At 41.5% G+C, this 17,929-nt stretch overlaps 1 protein-coding gene across 3 annotated transcripts in view; it reads right to left on the reverse strand.

Moving 5' to 3' along the window:
* Nucleotides 1-17,929, reverse strand: part of HIVEP2 (HIVEP zinc finger 2) — a 136,431-nt gene that overhangs the window by 8,248 nt on the left and 110,254 nt on the right. For all 3 annotated transcript variants that reach the window (XM_088161660.1, XM_088161661.1, XM_088161662.1), the window contains 5 exons: nt 11,315-16,937; nt 10,403-10,557; nt 5,158-5,333; nt 2,456-2,557; nt 1,005-1,915 (listed from right to left, as the gene is read on the reverse strand). In XM_088161660.1, the coding sequence (XP_088017786.1) occupies nt 1,005-1,915; nt 2,456-2,557; nt 5,158-5,333; nt 10,403-10,557; nt 11,315-16,726 (6,756 nt within the window). In that variant the 5' untranslated portion in view covers nt 16,727-16,937. The remainder of the gene's footprint in view (nt 1-1,004; nt 1,916-2,455; nt 2,558-5,157; nt 5,334-10,402; nt 10,558-11,314; nt 16,938-17,929) is intronic.

Here is a 17,929-nt window from a genome sequence, read left to right on the forward strand (position 1 = left end):
CTCCACAGAGGAACACTGCAAAGACTGCATGGAGAGTCAAAAAGACTGGGAGTGGGGAAGCAGAGAGAAGAGGCCAGCCAGGAGACGAGCAGGGAGCAAGGAGCTCTGAAGGAATCTGAGACTGTCACAGCTTGCCCAGGTTGAACCCACACACAGGCAGGCACTGACAGGGCAGCCACAACAGCAACATGGCGAGGGAAGCATAGTAAATAAATAATAAATTCACACCTAGTAAGGCCATTCCTTACCTCTGAAGATATAATCTATTTGTGGAGGGAGTGCTTTGTGAATGCTAGGGCTGGTCAAAAGTTCCAATCCGGCAGTTTCTGAGAGCTGATTTACCAAAAGGGAAGAGCATAGACAGCAGCTGCGCAAGTTTTGCATACTTCCACCCAAATGGTTCTGTGGGGCAGACAGCTGCCTGCTCCTCTCACACAATAATATCTTTTAAATTCCAGCCACAGATCTTGATTTTAGTGTGCACACTGCTTTTCTAAAAGATTTCATTATCTTAACATTTTTATTCCACTAAACAATACTCAGTGATGGGCACCATACCACAGGAATGGGGATTTAAGCCTTGATTTTGGCTTATCTCAGGAGAGTTTGGGAAGTACGAGATTTTTTACAGTGCAGAAGCAAGCCTCACAAACCGTGTAAGCTTTCTGGACCATTGAAAAATTATACATACCTACATGTATATATATAAAATAAATACAATGAATATGGAGGCAGAAAATACAAACCAGCCTAACTTCATTTGGTGAAGCTATTCAGAGCTCTACCAAGTGCCCCTTAAGCTGACTCTAGTGCATCTAAATGAATCAGCATCCTGACTTAGTCTCTGTCTATTCCAAATTTTTTGCATTTGTCCCAGAACTTCCCACCAAGGCTCAAAGTTTATACCTTCTTCTTCTACAAAGCTGCAAAGATTCCTGAAACACGCAAATTCAGTAACAGCACAGATTTTGACAAGAGGAATGAAAATATTCCTTCATACTTACTGAATGTCCCACTGGAATAGATTCAGACTGTAAATATTGACCCATGGACAATGCTGGATTATGGTACAAGCCCCTCCGGGGAGATGCTGCTCTAACAGAGGCCATATATCTCCTCTCTCGCCTGGGAGACAAATCTCTTCGAACAGACACATCTTTCCCTGGTGACATTGGTCTCCTTGGCGATAGGTGACGTCTCGGTGACACGTCCCGTCTTGGTGATAACTCTCTCCTCAGCACAGCCTCCTTCCGCGGGGAAAGGTGCCTCATGGGTGAAATATCTCGTCGGGGTGACAGATGTCTTCTGGGTGACAAATCCCCTTTTGGCATTAAATACCTCTTTGGTGAGTTATCTCTGTAGGGTGAAGAATCGTAGCCAGGTGACGATTGTCGACTGGAAGGTGAGAGGTCCCTCGGAGAAGAACTGGGATCTAACGAAGGTGTGTAATCCTCATCCATGCAGCTGGGTATGTCCAATCTGTCTTTATCAGGCTCTGAATCTGTACTCTTACTCTGGAAAAACCTCTGATATTCTGTCATTTGTGTGTCTTCACAGGAGTCGCTCGGTGTTATAAGCTGAGTAACCTGAATGCTAGGTAAGGTGACCAGGTAACTGATGAGGGAAGAGTGTCCCACTGAAAGGGAGCCCTCTGGGGAAGCCCCCTGTGATGCCCCAGCCGAGTTCACTGACAGGGAGGAGAACCGAGGGGGCTGCGGGCTGGTGCTTCTTGATCTGGTTTTTGGCGTCGAGTCTCCCTGAGTATCATCAAAATCATCCTCATCTTCATCATCATCATCATTGTCATCGCCATCCTCGCCATCCGATTCCTCTGCGTCAGAAAACTGGTGCTCTGCTGACAGCCCTGCCAGGTTGCTGCTCTTCTCTGCCTCCTGCTGCATGTCCTCCATATTTTCTGAAACAACCACAGCAAGTTCAAATGACTAGCACATATCTAATCTACCTCTTATAACCATTCCCTACCCAGCACACTCATTGCCATTGCTGGAAGCTCTTTATCTAGAATGGCTGCATAAAGCCATTCCTTATCCATGAAAACCATATTCTTTTCAAAACAATACCCTAAAATTCTATACTTGAAAGGAAGTACAAAAGCAAATTCATCCTACACTACCTTGCAACTTCACTAAATGTTGCCAACTCTCACATCTTAAGTGGAGAGACTGGGAACCTCGTATGAGACAGATCACAACAGCCATACTTTTATTTCTGGCACCTCTTCATGTAAAAAAGTATAACCCAGACAATTAGATAGGACTTTTTTTTACTTCCTGTTTATTAAAAAGTTAACTCTCAATTAAAAAATGCTCCAAGTACTTGTAATGTATTTTCCCATGCCCATCACTGTGCTGAAGTGCAATGAGTCATTTGCAGACTCCATACTTTCCATGCATTAGTTGAAATGAGGCCATTCCATTCCATCATTTTGACTTACCTACTTCTTCAGTTTCAGCATCATCTACAGATGTCATTGATACTCCAAGCTCCAAGCATTTTTTCATGTGTGCTTTAGACTTCATATGTTTTGTCAGATTTCCTATGGATCAGAGAATAATGTGATGAACGGGCAACAACAAAGATCACTATTCAAGAAAGGTTTTGGTGTATCTTAGCTCCATTATGCTGCAGATAATGGATTTTAGCTTTAAAAAATACCACAACAGACAGGGCTGACTCATCAAGACCATTGGCCTCAAAGCCTGTTTTTAATGAGAGTGGGTTTTTATATCTTTAGAAAATAAAATATTCAAAAAAACTCAGGGCCTGAGAGGTACATATGCATCTCTTCAATTTTCCACATGATATTTAGTCACTCCTAAAAACTCACTTATGGATGTTATCTGTTCCTGGACTGCCTGTTCATGATATGTACAGACTGCCTAGACATTGAAGTAAGTCCTCAGCACAGCAGCCATCCACGGCTCACACTCCTATTTGCACAGTGGCACTTTCAAGGTAAGGGCTCTCTCATTTACTTTGCACGTGGTTTCCAAATGCTCCGTGTATTTGAAGCATTTGGAAGCAAAAGTACCCCACAAAGAAAGAGACAGTTACAGGAGACTTCTCTATGCAAATTTACCATCTAGCTGCAGTCTCTGAACTGAGAGGAGCTGTGCTTACAGCACCTACCTGGGATGTGGGAAATTCAGGTTCAGCTCCCAGATTTGGAGTGCAGATCTAGACCAGACACAGCAGAGATTTGAAAGCAAATCTCCCATTCCCCTGAGGGAGCAATCTAACACTAGACTATTGACTTTTTGGAGTGCCTGTCTTGGTCTGTTTTTACACAGATAAAAAAAACTGGGTTGATATTGGTCCCAAGAGACATTTCAAGACAAAGAATCTTGAGCACAAAGCACAGGCAGGAGAATATTGCTCTAATCTATTTGCCACTTTAGTCTCATTTGCAACACCCAAAAGGGAAAGTATGGCACAAGAAAACCCAACCCACTACCAAGAAACGGTGCTTCTTAGCTCAAGGGAAGCCCTCTGGAAATGCATTTATGCTGTTTCCAGGACCCCAACCAGCACCTCCAGATGGTGTTGTGGCACATGCCATCTTGGGGCAGGAACACTGAATCCCTCTGTTGAATAGTGCAGGTGTGCTTAGAAACTCACAAGCCAGGCTCTTCTTCTCTCACTTTCAGTTCCAGCTAGTTCAAATAATTCCCCTCTCAGGAGGAGTTTCTTGTGCCTGCGTCCTGCATGAAAAGCCTAACTTGGCCATTAATGCTTCCAGATGGCTAAATGCTCAGAAAAACTGAAAACCCAAGTACCTCTGAAAGTTTGTCCCCTACTGCTCCCAGTAAAATAACAATAGTTATGAGGCTGAGAACTGCTTATAATCAGTTATAAATCAGTTAAAGACTTCTTGTACTTTGAAGGCTAACCTAGTCTCTTGCTACTGTGCTGTTTTTGTGCAATAGCAAACCACCTCCTCCATGTTTCTTCTTTGTCAGAAATGCCAGCCTCAGCAAACAATTTCTCTTTTTTTTCCCATGCCACCTCTTCTTCCTGGAATGTCCTCTCTGAACACAGCTGTAAAACCACAATACTGTCATGTACTTCAAGCCCCTCCTCAAGACCCATTTCTCCAGCAATGTCAAATGTAAGCAATGATATGAGAACAGCTCACCAGATGGTCTATTGGGACTACAAACAAGCAACTCCTTGCCTTTGTCTCTACATGCCCATGAAAGTTCTCATCTTAAATTAGGTTGATGGGTCTACTACCATCCATCAGCTATTCCCATCTTTGGCATAGGACGAAGTGCTGGAGTCATGGAAACTATTACAATTCTCAATCCTCAAAACAGCCATGAAGCTGCAGTGGGATCTTGGGAGAAATTTCCTTCAGCTTCCTTTCTCCCCCTATGAGTTAAGTTTCACTGCACTGGGACCAGAATCCATTTCTTTTGTCTGCCAAAGGGAACCTGAGAAACTGAGAATGTAAGGCTCATTTAGGCTGTGCTACAAAGAAATGATACCAAGGAAAGGATTTTTTCTTTCAAGGAGAGAGTTGCATCACAAATCTGAATTCCAAAGAATATCATTATCTGTGGCCTCAGGGTGACAAATGGAAGCTTTTTTCTGTGCTGATAAATACATGTGAACAGAAGCTATCAGATCTCTATTCATAATTAATGCCACAGTGGATGGAGGGGCCCATCTGGGAGACATACATTATTTATAAACTTGAAACTGACCCACTGTAAAGCCTGTGAAGGCATGTATTCCTCAGCAGCTGATGCTCTGCTTCTACATTATGTCATAAGAAGTGTGGTCTCCTGGTAGCATTCAAGTGTTGCTGCAATTAAAATTTGCACCATGTAACAATGTTGGCAGGGTATTATTTTTCAGGGTGGTTCTTATGCTACTACATTTTCTCTGAAAACGGAAGGACCAGCCAAGAGCCTATAGGTGTCTTAATGAAGCTATCCAAGGAGTCTCAGAGTCTTATAAAATCCCTGAATCAATTCAACAGAAGAGAACAAACTCTCTTATCCAGCCCTGTATACATAAACACAACAATTTTATTCTGAAGAAAATACTCCCCTTGATTGCAATGGGAGATTGGATCTCAGAGGGCAAAATAGTTCCAGAAGTGGCAAGAGTTCAGCAAAAAGGGTCAAGTACCTTTAGTTTTGAAGGCAAAATTGCACAACTTGCATACATAAGGCCGGACATCAGTGTGAGTGCGGATATGTTTTTTGAGCATGCTTGGCTTTTTACAGCGAATGCCACATTCTTCACAAATGTACTTTCCTCTGCCACGACCTCTGACATAGACATAATCCTCATTTGATTTATACCTGTTGGAAGAGAGCAAGTATTTAAGTCATACAGAACCTAGGTCTCATACATGTACAAACATCACTTCTACCCATCTGAGCCTTATCATCAAAGCAAACTCACAGAAAGTCCAAAGGAACTACTGAATTTTCACTCTGGAGCTCATAAAGTATTTGGCTTTCAGTGAATGTACTGGTCCCAGTGTATTTAAGCAATATGAGACCAAGAGGTTGCAGGAAGAGAACAGTAGAAATACCTTGTCAGAAAACCAATGAACAATCATTCTTACAGACACAATTCCAAATATAAGCCTGCAGGCTGGATTTATTTCAGCCCACTGTAGTCTTGTACAGCACATTTACCACCGCTGAAAAGAGCTTTGTTTTGCAGTACAGTTCATTTAACTATTTTAGAGCATTTACCCTTTGGGATCAGATAAATCATATCCTGGAAATGCCCGTTTCTTCCCATTAAGCATAGAGGGAACATGGATGATGAGCAAGGATGTATGCATTCACATTACAGATTCCTGGCATTCCCAAAGATAAATCACTTCCTAAAGAGACACTGAGTTGAGTTCATTCAGGTACGTGATGCTTTAGAAATAAAATGGTAAATGTCAAACATAGATACTTTGAAGAAAACTATAACTGAAATTTTTCTTAGCACAAACATAAGATTTTTATGCTTTTTTTTTGCTGATCACATAGTATGTAGTTAGAAAATAAATACGATATGAAAATCTATGTAAAGTTGTACATGGCCTTCATTATCATGTTAAATTGTTAATACTGAAATCTTAAAGAGTCTAGGGAATCCACTCAGGCTGTTCTGAGGTTTGAAGACTGCTGGGCATTCCTTTGGGTAAGAATTCCCTCCTCATTCACCCAAAGTAAATCCAGGAAGTGCAAGAACTATGAAATATTTCTTTTCTGCCCTCTGTCCTCCATTGCCCTGTTCCTAAGCAGCACAAAGTACTTTCAGTCATTCTGTGGATGCATAGCCCACAAAATATTGTTGGCACTGACATTCAGTACTTTAAATAAAAAGGGACTGTGTGAAAGATTCTGTTAATGTGATGATAACTCTACTAGAAAAAAGTGGCAATTTTTGGGTTACAGAGCTGGAACATTTTTAAAGTGTGCTGTTCTTAGATGAACACTTTCCCATATGTTTAGTTATATCATGGGCAATATAAATTCTGAAGTTAATATCTTAGAAAAACATAAAACAGTGTCCTGTTCTCAAGTCCATCATCTTATCTTTTAAATACATTGGCTCCTCTTTCAAATGTGGATGCCTGAATTCAGGTTGTTTTATCTAATTTCCAACGAAGTTGTACCTCTCCCATTTCCTTCATTGTCCCTGGCAGCACGGGCAAAACTGGCATAGTCTAATGTAATTTAATATTAAGTCATCTCCCTAGCAGGTTTTCTGTACAACATTTTTGGGATTTTGGTTGTCCCCATTTGGGAAATGGCTGCCCCATTTCCCAGGTTCTCCTTCACATGCACATGCCAATGACTTTTAGTCATCTCTCTATCCACTGCTTCATCAACTATCTCCAAGCTTTCTCCCACAGACAAAAAAAAAAAAGCGCCCATTATTATCTGAAATACTGCTATTTTATCTTCTCTTCATCACTCCTTACAGACTGATTTTGCTGGGATGGAGTCTATCATACCACCCCTGATTGATACTGGTAAGATAAATGCTGTGCTATTACATGTGCTTTTCTGTTGCTCCATATCTGCTCTTCTTCTGCTTGACCTTATTCCAGTGGCTTCTGTCACCTGTCAGATCCCATTGGACACAAAGACAATGATAAATCATGTGTCTCTTCATCATTCATATAGATGGTTTTTGGCCACAACTGACCTTGACTTTTTAAGTATGCTTCATCATAACAATGACTGTAAGAGAAATGACACACACAAACTTGACATTTAAAGAAGGACTGGTGCAAAAACTAAGACCAGAAGTCTGAGTCTATGGTGATTACCTTTCAGACCTCAGGAATATTAGATCTTACTGCTAACTTGTGCCTCTCTCAAAGCTTTGAGTAATTTACCCCTTCTTACTACATAATGTCCATGTAAGGACTTTAGTCACTGTCTCTCTGAGTTTGACTAGGATGGAGCTCTTGAGTTAAGAAGCATTAACAAGTCTCAGAGTCCTGCAATTTCTATCCAAAATGTTACTTTTATTTGGGCTTTTTAATTAGAGTCTATTACTGGTAGATACGAAAGTACCAACATAAGCAAACTGTGAATTCTTTCTGTCAGCTGGTAATGTCTTTAAGCTAGGTGTCAGATGGGCAGGCATGCTTGTCCTGTCCCTTCTTTCTTTGCACACCATTAGTAACTAACTGTACTGCAGCAAGGACTGAACTTCAAATTACTGCTTTTCTTTGAGAAATACTGCTTCATATCCCATCAGTCACATCTGCAGTCACAGATGATGGAAAGCAGATTTTGTGATTCAGATAATTTCACTTGAATCAAGCCACCTGCCAGTGTTAATAATGCAGTGGTTAGTTTCTTCCTTCCAAACTCCCTCTGCTACAATGCTTATAAAATACTCTTGATGGACTTTCTGCAGCGAGGAGGTGATGTGCTGTGACATCTGGTGGTACTGGCTGACAGTTGGACCTGATGATCTTAGAGGTACCAACTCTATGATTCTATGATCTACTTTTTGCCTTAATTCTGATTCTGCTCCTTCAGCTTCTCATTGATCCCCAGCTATCTGCTTTTTGCCCAGCTGCCATATGAATGCTCCACCCCATTGGCACAAGGCAGCTGCAGAGCTGCATTTCCCTGCCAGGTGGGCAGGCTTTCCCACAAACCAAAAGCCGACAGCCACAGTTCTTGCTCAGCTAATTACCTTCTGCACACCTATGAAACAAAAGCAATCACAAAGCCTAAGGAAACCCATTCCCCGTGAAAATTGAAAACCAAAATGAAAATATCCTGCTGAAACAAGACATGACTATCCATGCTTGTCTGTCCAGGGGAGAAAAAGTGACACAAAGACAGCAGACATTTGCTATACAGCTCATAGCACTCATACTGAGAGGAGATGAAGATGTGCTTGAAGAGAGAACAAAATTGCTCAACAAACAGCCAAGAAGAAGCAAGCATAGAAACCCACCCATGTCAAAACTAGCTTTAAGAAGTCATAGACAATAACTTGAAATGAAGGAAAAATTCAATAACCTCGACAGAAAGTAGTGCAAGACATGACCATAATATCTATTACATCGATTTAAAAAGTAGCCGAATGAATTTCTAGAATGGAAAGAACAAATCTATTCTTCCACAAATAATTCTCGTAAAATGTATCATAAAGTTATGTGTGAGTAAAGAGTGAACCTACTGACACTGCATCACCTCATTTGTTGCAGTTTTGCAGTTTATATGTTTCTATTGAGGAAGTCCCAGTCTATTGCACAGACTATTTGTTCTCTCCACTCCAGAAATTAATGTGCACATCAAGGTTTCTTATGTTTTGTTTTACTCAAAGGATATCTAAACATAGCCAAGTATTACTAGGAGACATTTCTAGGTGAAGTGTGAATTATACGATTTTACTCAAATACTCATAAACCTTATTTAGTGTACAGGAAAACTTAAGGTAGTGCAAGTAACACACAAAATTTCTTGAAGTAAGTTTTAGATAGTAGAAGTTTTTTATAGAGTGATCTGCTTCAGCTCACACTCATCTGAATCCTGCTTTAAGGTGCTTTTCTTAACACACTTTTACTCTTCTGACCTCTTATCATGCAGCTTACATCAAGGCAAACTATCTTCAGCTGGGTCATCCAAATTCAGAAATGGTACATAGTGGGAAGCAGGCAAATCTTATACTTCAAAGTGTAGTGAATTGAAGCAACAGCTCTTCAAATTTCTTGTAAACCTAGGCTCACCATTGAATTTGGATCACTCTTATAAAGCCAGTCTACTGGCTTAGGTACAAGGTACAACTACAGAGAACAGTCAGGATAAGGGTGCCTAGGCCAGCTCACCTACAAAAATCTCCAAAATAACTTTTTCAGGCGAGATGCAGCCTGTATTCCTTTAGTGTTGCAGACTACAGAGAAATGGTAATGGTAATTTCATGGATATTATTCAATCTTAGATAAAAACACAACGTCAGTGAAGGACAACTGAGATTTTAAAGGTTACAAACTGACAGTAGAAGGAAATGGATGTATGAATTTCTCACATCTCACACCTGACCTATTTAGTTACCCCAATAAAACAGTGCTATGGGACCATCTGAGTTTGGTAAGACTGAAAAACACATCTTGTTTAGCCACCTGACTATGCACCACTAAGAAGTGGCAAACTAATTGCACTGTGTCAGGATTCTGTAAAAGAAACTAAACAATATCTTCCACTTTAGAGTATACTGCAGAGACAAACAAGTGTCCATTCCATTTTCTTTTCTTAACAAGTTTCTTAAGCCTCAAAACAATGGTAATTGGCTTTCCCCTCTTTGTTGTTTCTGTTATCACTTGAGTGATAGATTGCCACAGTAAAATTAAATATTATTTTATGAACCATACATGGTAGATCTATGGATTGGTCTTAGATGTCATAGATTTCATTGGCATCTTACATTTTATATCCAAAATCCATCCTCAGTAAATAATATAATAATACAAGAATAAGACTGAGCATGCGTGGTCAACCCATTCAACTAAGTGGAATACACAGTGCCTAAAAATGGAAACACATCCTCATGGAAGTCATTAAATAGAAAGAAATGGCATAGAAAATATCAAAATGTCAACAGTTCATCCACTTTCTTATGACTTAAGGAATTAAAGCAACAATTTCCAGTGAGTGCTCTCACACAGATGGAAAACAATTGTCTTAATAGCAAAGTAGAGCCCAAAGTGAGTATACAGGTACCCTGCAGTGCGTTTTAAGACTGACAAACACACAAAAAAATAAAAGACTTGGGAGCTACAAGACATAGCAAGAATACAGGAGACTGTTCACATTCTAATTCATTCATATTCATTTAAAAACGTCTTTAAAATGACAGGCTGAGCTTGAAATTTCCAGTTATATTTTCTTACCCTCCTTCAAAGATTTTAATTCGTATCGGCTCAGTTTGTTTGGATGTAATGTCTTTATCTCCATGAATGTCTCCTTTTACTCTTTCTTTTATAATATTCCCCACTACTTTCTTTTCAAGCTTGCTGCCAAACAAGAAGAATGGCTCGTGTTTCATCTGTAGAACAAAGTCAAGGAAGGGTGTTACTTCTGGAGCATACAATAAACGCATACTTCATTTCAAATACTTTTAACATACCAGGTCAAGGCCAAACTCATTTTGGTCCAAATCTATACAATAAATTAATCTGTCCCATTTAATTTGACAGAGAATAAGAGAGGAGGCAACATGGACACATTTTGAAGAGAATCTTGACAGAAAAGACAATACTGTATCTTTCCTCAGGAAAAAAAAAATCATGGAAAATAGATATGGAAAAGCCTCAGAAGGTAATTTATTGCCATTACAGAATTTTCCCTGGCAACATTAGCAAATGCTTAATCCATGAGGAAGAGTCAATATGTAAAAGACATTAAATGGATGTGAAGATCCGTACTCAATTTTATCTTAATCTTTTCTTACAACCGCACGTGGATGTTTGTGTCTGACACTGTTTAAATTGGGAAAAACAAAGGGCAAAAAAAAAAGGAGATAATGTATCAGGCTCTGGCACACATGAAGGGAAGGCTTTTAAAGCCTCACTTTTTACATCTGATTTTGAAAAAGGAGACAGAGACAGACAGCAGAAGTAGCAGAGCTTGCAGAAGGATAAACTGAGGCTCAGAAGTTGTCTTGGGAAGATGTGATTGGCTGATTTCCCAATGGGGAAACTTTTTGTAAAAAAAAATAAATCATTAACTCTCATTTTACAGTTTACTAGAAATTTCTCATACAAAATTGTATGAAGTTAATTTTATTAAAATTTCCTGCTTACCTGGGCAAACTGCTTCCATGCACTTGATGATGTCAGTTTACCAGCTCCAGGTCTGTGCATAGCCGCCAGGGTGTAGATTTCCGTGGTGTTTTTTTGCTTGGACCTTAAAAGTGCTAAAGTGGTCTTTGTACTTAGCCCAGATGGGTTTGGGTTACATGAACTTATACACCATGAAGCATAAACAGAAGCTTTGAGGGTTGGTTGCTGAGTGTAATTGGGTTTTGTATAGTTTAAGAAACACCAGCTCACAGTAGTCGTAGTACGCAGACTAGGGAACTGAAGGATCTGTTGAAAATCTGCTACGTCTGTCAGGAGAATGGTTGAGGCTGTGACTTTCCCAACAGTATTAGATGACATCTGGACTAACATCCCAAGAGGTAATTTTTGATGTTTCAGTTGGTCTTCTGCCTGAATTTCTCCTGGGGGCAATGAAGACCTCTGTGGACTCATGCTCATATCTGAGGCTGTTTCATCCACATCCAATTCCTCTGGTGAGTCTCTTCCTTCAGATGGGCCACTGGACTTCTGTCCCGGTGATGCAGAATCAAAACTGGAAAGTTTCTCCCTGCTCAGTGGGAATGCATCAGCTCCTGCCATGCTGACAGGTGGGAAATCTTGAGATGTTGAGGATGACAGCGATGAAGAAGATGACATGGATGGCAAACTTTCTTTTGGCTCAGTAGCACAGCTCTGCCTTACTAGTTGAGGCTTCTGCATTCTTGGAAAATCTTTCTTTATATCTGAGTTAGTCAACTCAACTGCACTTAGTTCCTCAACTATCTGCCCATACATTTTTTCCTCTTTGACTCGTTTCTGCTGCTTGGTCTCCATGAAGAGCTCCAAGCTGCTGGCAGGGGAAAGCATTCGTTTGCTTCCTCCCAAGGTAGAAGCCATGTCAGAAGTGGAAGGCAAACACAAGGGAATTGGTGGCTCCAGTCCAAGCGGAAGTGTCTGCGGCACTTTCCACAAAGGATATTTTTCTAGTCCTCCATGATGGCCCAACATCTGAGCTATGTTAAATCCAATTCCTTGCATGGCTGCATTAGTTGCCAATGTTCTTTGAGAAACTGTCTCATCAACTTTACAAATTACAATTGCAGGACTGTTGCTCTGTCCAAGGATCTGGGAAATGCTTGTGTACATGACACTACCATAAGATGGCACGTGGGTTTGAATCCTGACGGGAACAACTGTTCCTGGCAAAGACTGTACAGATCCATCACTTGGGGAGTCAAAGTCTGTCTGAAGATGCTGCTCAGAGGATGTATCTGTTGGTTTAATGCTGTGGTCTGATTGGTACTTAGCAAGAGTATTTTTTGAATACGGCCCAGATGTTCCTGAGTAATGCTGGTATGCTTGCTCTTTAGCGTGCACATAATCAGCTGCTTTCTTTCCAATAAGTTCAGGTGCATGTTCCAGGTGATAACTTGGAGGTACATCTATTTGGAAAGCCTGCTTGACATAAGATTTCTGCAGCTGTTGTACAAATTGGTGCTGGAAGTGCAGAGGTTCTGTGCAGGACTGCCACAAGATAGGCTGCTGAGATGGTGGTAAGTGAACCATGCAGACAGCTGGGTAAGGGAACTGAAACAAGGTGCTATGAATAGGGGGAAATGGGACTTTTTCCTGATGTGCAAATAGCTGCTGCTGCTCTGATGGATGTTTGTTAGGAATATAAGGTGCTTGTTGGATTAAGGGAGTCCTTAACATTTCCGGGCTGTCTGCAACAAGAGCCTGTTGCTGGGCAAGGTGGGATGAGCTATTACTAAGCTGAGCACAAGAGCCAATAGCCTGTTTTCCAGAGTCATCTACCTGAATGGGCTGAAGTACAGAAGAAGGAGAGTGATGCCAGACAAGCTGGGAAGAGCGAAGACCAACCTGTGAATGCTCCATCTGCTCCTGCTTTATACTTTGTTCTGTGCTCTGATCAGTCTGAGAAATCTCTGGAAAACCACTGAAGGAAGCTTGGCGAACCAAGAAGCATTTCTTCCTTTCTCGGGATGGAGACAATGCCACAGTAGGTGTTCCTGCTGAAGAGGCATGAGACAAGTTCCCATAATCAAAGGATTTACTTCTGATCTCTGGGATTTCAGCAGCATGAGGACAGGGCATCTGTTCAGATGAGCAGCGTCTCATTTCCCTCTGATGGTGATGCCCAGGGACGGAAAGTGAGTAAGCACCTGCTGGAACTGTTAAAAACTCAGACTGCTTTCCAAATTCATCTTGTTTGGAAGGTGTGATGAACTTCATATTCTCTTCTCTTTCAAAGGACATTGAAAAGCTTGAACTGTGGGACAAGTTACTTTCTTGGCTAGGGCTGCGAGAGAGACTTGTACCTGTAGACTCAAAGCTGGATTCCCCAGAGGAGTGCTCCATGTCAGCCAGTCTTAAACGCTTCTTTTTAGGTGGTAGTTTTTCAGCTGGAAGTTGAGAAAGGGTTTCACTTCTCTGGGGCCACTGGAATTCTTCAGTGGGTCTCTCCTGTTCTTTACTCTGCACTTCTTTATCTTTTTCGGGCTTATCTGGCTCCTCTGTGACACGGATTTCAGGTACCTGTATGTTGTGCTGGCGAACCAACCTGGGCTGCATGTGACACGGCTGAGGCTGCTGGGATGGGGATGGCTTACTGGTGTCAACACTTTCCATTTGTGGAGCTCGGTCTGGGCTCATCGGGGACTCACAGATCTCACTCTCGCATGTTTCAGATGGTGAATACATCTTTTCCTGCTGGCATGCAATATGTTCTGTAGATTCAGACCTTTCAAATGAGTTTGGCCTACTCAGTGAATTTGTGTGCTGAATGACAGAGATGACATTTCCAGGGGGCTTTCGAACCAGTGATTCTGCAGCCTTTTCTTGCTCTGCAGTAAGGGATGAGTCTTCTAAAGAAGCTGCTGGACTTCCAGACTGCAAGTAAGGTCTGCACATTTCAAAACGCTCTGCATGGCAATGGGGAGCGTTTTCCAGGCCTTGGAGGGCAAACCCACTTCTTGGCACTTCCTGAATTTGGGATTTGGGATCGAAGTCCAAAGGTTGAATTCCCCCCGGGGTGCCAGTTGTACTGCTGCAAATCATAGGACTGTCTTCTTCATCTCCAACACTCTCCTCTTTCCTGCGCTTTCTGTTTTCAAAAGTTGTTCCAAGCATGGATGGCACAGACTGAGATTGTCCAAGTGCATCAATAAAAAACTCTCCCCCTTTGTTCATCCCACCTAAGGATGGTGAGTCCCTGTAGTTCTGCTTCTGAGCTTCAAATTCTTCCCACTTTCTGTAGTGCTTTCCACTGGCATCATAGTCATAAAAGGGCTTGTCTCCTTTCTTCTCTTTTAAGGATGGTCCTTTGTCACCTGCTGTCTGTCTGCTGGAAGCAATAATGATATTTTTCCCTGGTCTTCCATGGTAGTCTGAATCCGAATGTCCCTCCTGTACAGATGGCAGTTCAAAGGCAGCCTGTCTTCTCAACATTCTTTGGTGGGATATTCCCACTGTCCCGGGATAAAATACATCATCGGAGCCAGTAATCTTCTCATCAAATGAATGGCTTCCTCTCAGAGATGGGGGAATACTTAGGCTGTTTGCAGAAGAGGTTGGCATGGAGTTACTTCTAATAAGGGGAGAGGAATCTACTGGGGGCTCTAGAAGGACAGGCACATCACCCTGCTGACTGACTTGGTACAAGTTGGATTCACTTTTGATGGATGATGTGGTCTGGGATTGTCTACATTCTGTATTGTTGCCTGGATAAATCTGTGTAGACTTAATAGTGCTCAAATTACTGGAGTCAATGAATTCCTCTTTATTTGGAGTCAGGTGAGAAATATGTTCCTCAAGCATCTTGATATCTAATCTGTTATTTAAAAGAGGTGACGGGTCTGTTTTGCCCTTTCTACCCATTAAATTGTGTTCCTGATTTGCTGTGGCTACAGTTAGTGCTGTTCTTTGATTAATCCTATAGAACTTCCCAAAAATTATTTCTTCGTAAGACTTTGCATTAGTATTTGGTGGGCTAATTTGCTGCTCAGCGCTTTCTGAGCGGGAAAAATAGCCAGAGTCAGTGCTTCCCTTACTGTGTGGGCTCAGGAGGTTTAATGACTGCTCAGAATCTTGTCCTTTTTTCTCTGACAGTCTTAGTGCAAGTCGCTGTTTAACTGTATGAGAGTCATCAGTCTTGGTACTTAAGGATGGGGTTTGCAACATATCAGAGCTAATATATGGTGAACTCTCACTGGGTAACTGAATCCCACTTTTAGGGATAATCAAAATGGGGACTTTCATCGGCCCCACTAAGGACTCTTCCATGGAGGAGTGAAAACCACTCCTGCCAGCAATGTCCAGTGGGAGCTGCGAGACGGGGCTCAGTTTGTCAGACCCTTCCACCAGGAGTGAGGTCTCCTCATCAGTGTCTGTGCTCTGCTCTCCATCTGAATGTATTTCAGCTTCCACATCGATGTAACTGGCATCGAGGTCCAATTTAGAGACTGCTGACTCTGTGAAAGGTACCAACCCTGCCTTAATTGCATGGGCATGTGACTTCCTGTGTTTGTAAAGGTTGCTTTTCGTCTTGAAGGAGAAACCACAAGGGACACAAGGGTATGGTCGCTCACCAGTATGAGACCTAATATGCTTTTTAAGTACACTAGGTTTGGCACAGGCCCGATTACAGTATGGACAAATGTACTTGCCAGGCTTTTTGGGTTTGTGCTCTTTTTTGTGAGCATCTTCTGATTGTTCTAAAGATTTCTGAGAATATTGGCTGTATGCAGGGTTCAAACTTGAAATCTTCTTCCTGGAGAAACCTCCACTATGGCTATGCATATGAAAAGGAAACAAGTCCTCTGAGGCAACTGATTGCAAGTGGCTAGGAAACTGCCATGGAGGGCCTTCCAAGCTCTGATGTGGCTTTATGTTGTGCAAGAAGCCTTGTGGCAATGAATGCTGCGGAAAGGAAAGTGAATGTTGACATGAGTAAGGGCTTGGACGATGCTGTGGATATTGCTTCTCTGTGACTTGCTGTGCAGCTTCATTTGATGATACCAGTTTCCCAGAACTAAAAAGTTGTGCTGATGCCGGGTTTCCTACTTGATCGTGATCTATTTGTGGTTGCCGCTGTACTTCTTGGCTGCCGAAAGTGCTCATCTTAATAACAGCTGAATGTTCTTGCCTCCATCTACTTGGTACTTTAGCAGTTTCTCCAGACCTTGAGGTAGCTTTTTGCCCTATAGCCGTGTCCCCAGAGTCCATTTTGTTACACAAGGTCTTAAGTGCTAGTTCACTTGAAAGCTGTGCAGACACATGGAGTGTGCCCAAAGCTGTGCTTTTTAAAGTTTTGTTGCTCCCATTTTTCCAGGGCTGTTGCAAGTTCACAGACTTTTCTTTCTCTTTGGAACTTTCCACGCAGTAGTCTATAGGCATTAGATTTGTATCTGTACACTAATAAGAGTATTACACAGTTCTGTTCATGGCATGAACTTTCCTAAACAGTTTATTATACATTTGCAAAGACTTCTTATAGCATTTGGACATATTCCATTGTTATTAAATACTGGGACGCAGAATGATCCAGAGATACTTGTGATCTCCTAGAGCAACGTTCTTTTCATCTCTTCCATGGTGACACAGCTATCTGTAAAGAAATATAAAATAAATAAGAAAAACCAACAAATCCGTACACACAGCCATACTAAACACCATCGGTGCAGTCACCTGCACTTCTATTTAGCCTTACATGGAAGTTACTGAGGGACTTCAGCAAAGGTAACTCATTTCACAAAACTCCCTTTTGTGAGCAGACACAATAAAGAATGGCTCCAAAGACTGCACACAAGCATAATCATTACCCAATAGCAGCTCTAGGAATAGAAAATAGAGACCTACACTGTCCAAATGAAACAGTAGTCTTAGAAGGCTTTCAGGGGACAGTTCGAAGGCTTGATCTCAAAAAAGTCCACCACATACTTTCAAAGCTCTTTTAGCAAATCACTGCTGAAAATAGAAGCCTAACTGTGAGTGGGAATTACCTTATCCAGTATTACTCACCTACGGTTCAGACATGCACTTTAGTCATCTGGCCTTCCTCCCAAGTCAAAGTAGGGTGATCAGAGAAGAAATCTTCCCATATCACGACAGGTGCTCCTGACACTGAGGCTGTCTATGCACATGGCCCTCCACTATGGAGATGCTTGTTTCTTACAGTCAACTGTCAGTTTGGGGTATATACTGAATATTGCTAAAACATTGCTAAAGTGAGGTCCTTTGCACCTTACATCATCTAACTGGCTTTATAAGAAGGTGCTGTTCACCATTCTAAACTACTCTTAAACAGCCAAAAAAGAGACATCACAGAGGCATTTCAAACACAGCACTACTGGTACCTTTTCCCAACTCCATCTTCAAATCATTAAGTTAAATTCTAGTGAGAATGTCTTGCTAGACGTAAAGGATGTATTAGAGACTATGTTTATGTGGCTTTAGCATTTTAGATTTCACTGTTGAAACAATTTCATCCAGGTATATATGCATTTTTAATGCTTAAATGCAATAGGTTTCCACAGTTCTATTAAAAAGACCAAAAGCTCAGAGATATGATTTTCATAGAAAAATACAGCATTTTAATTT

This window comes from Sturnus vulgaris, chromosome 3 (genome assembly GCF_052056855.1).
Source record: "Sturnus vulgaris isolate bStuVul1 chromosome 3, bStuVul1.hap1, whole genome shotgun sequence".
Lineage (NCBI taxonomy): Eukaryota > Metazoa > Chordata > Aves > Passeriformes > Sturnidae > Sturnus > Sturnus vulgaris.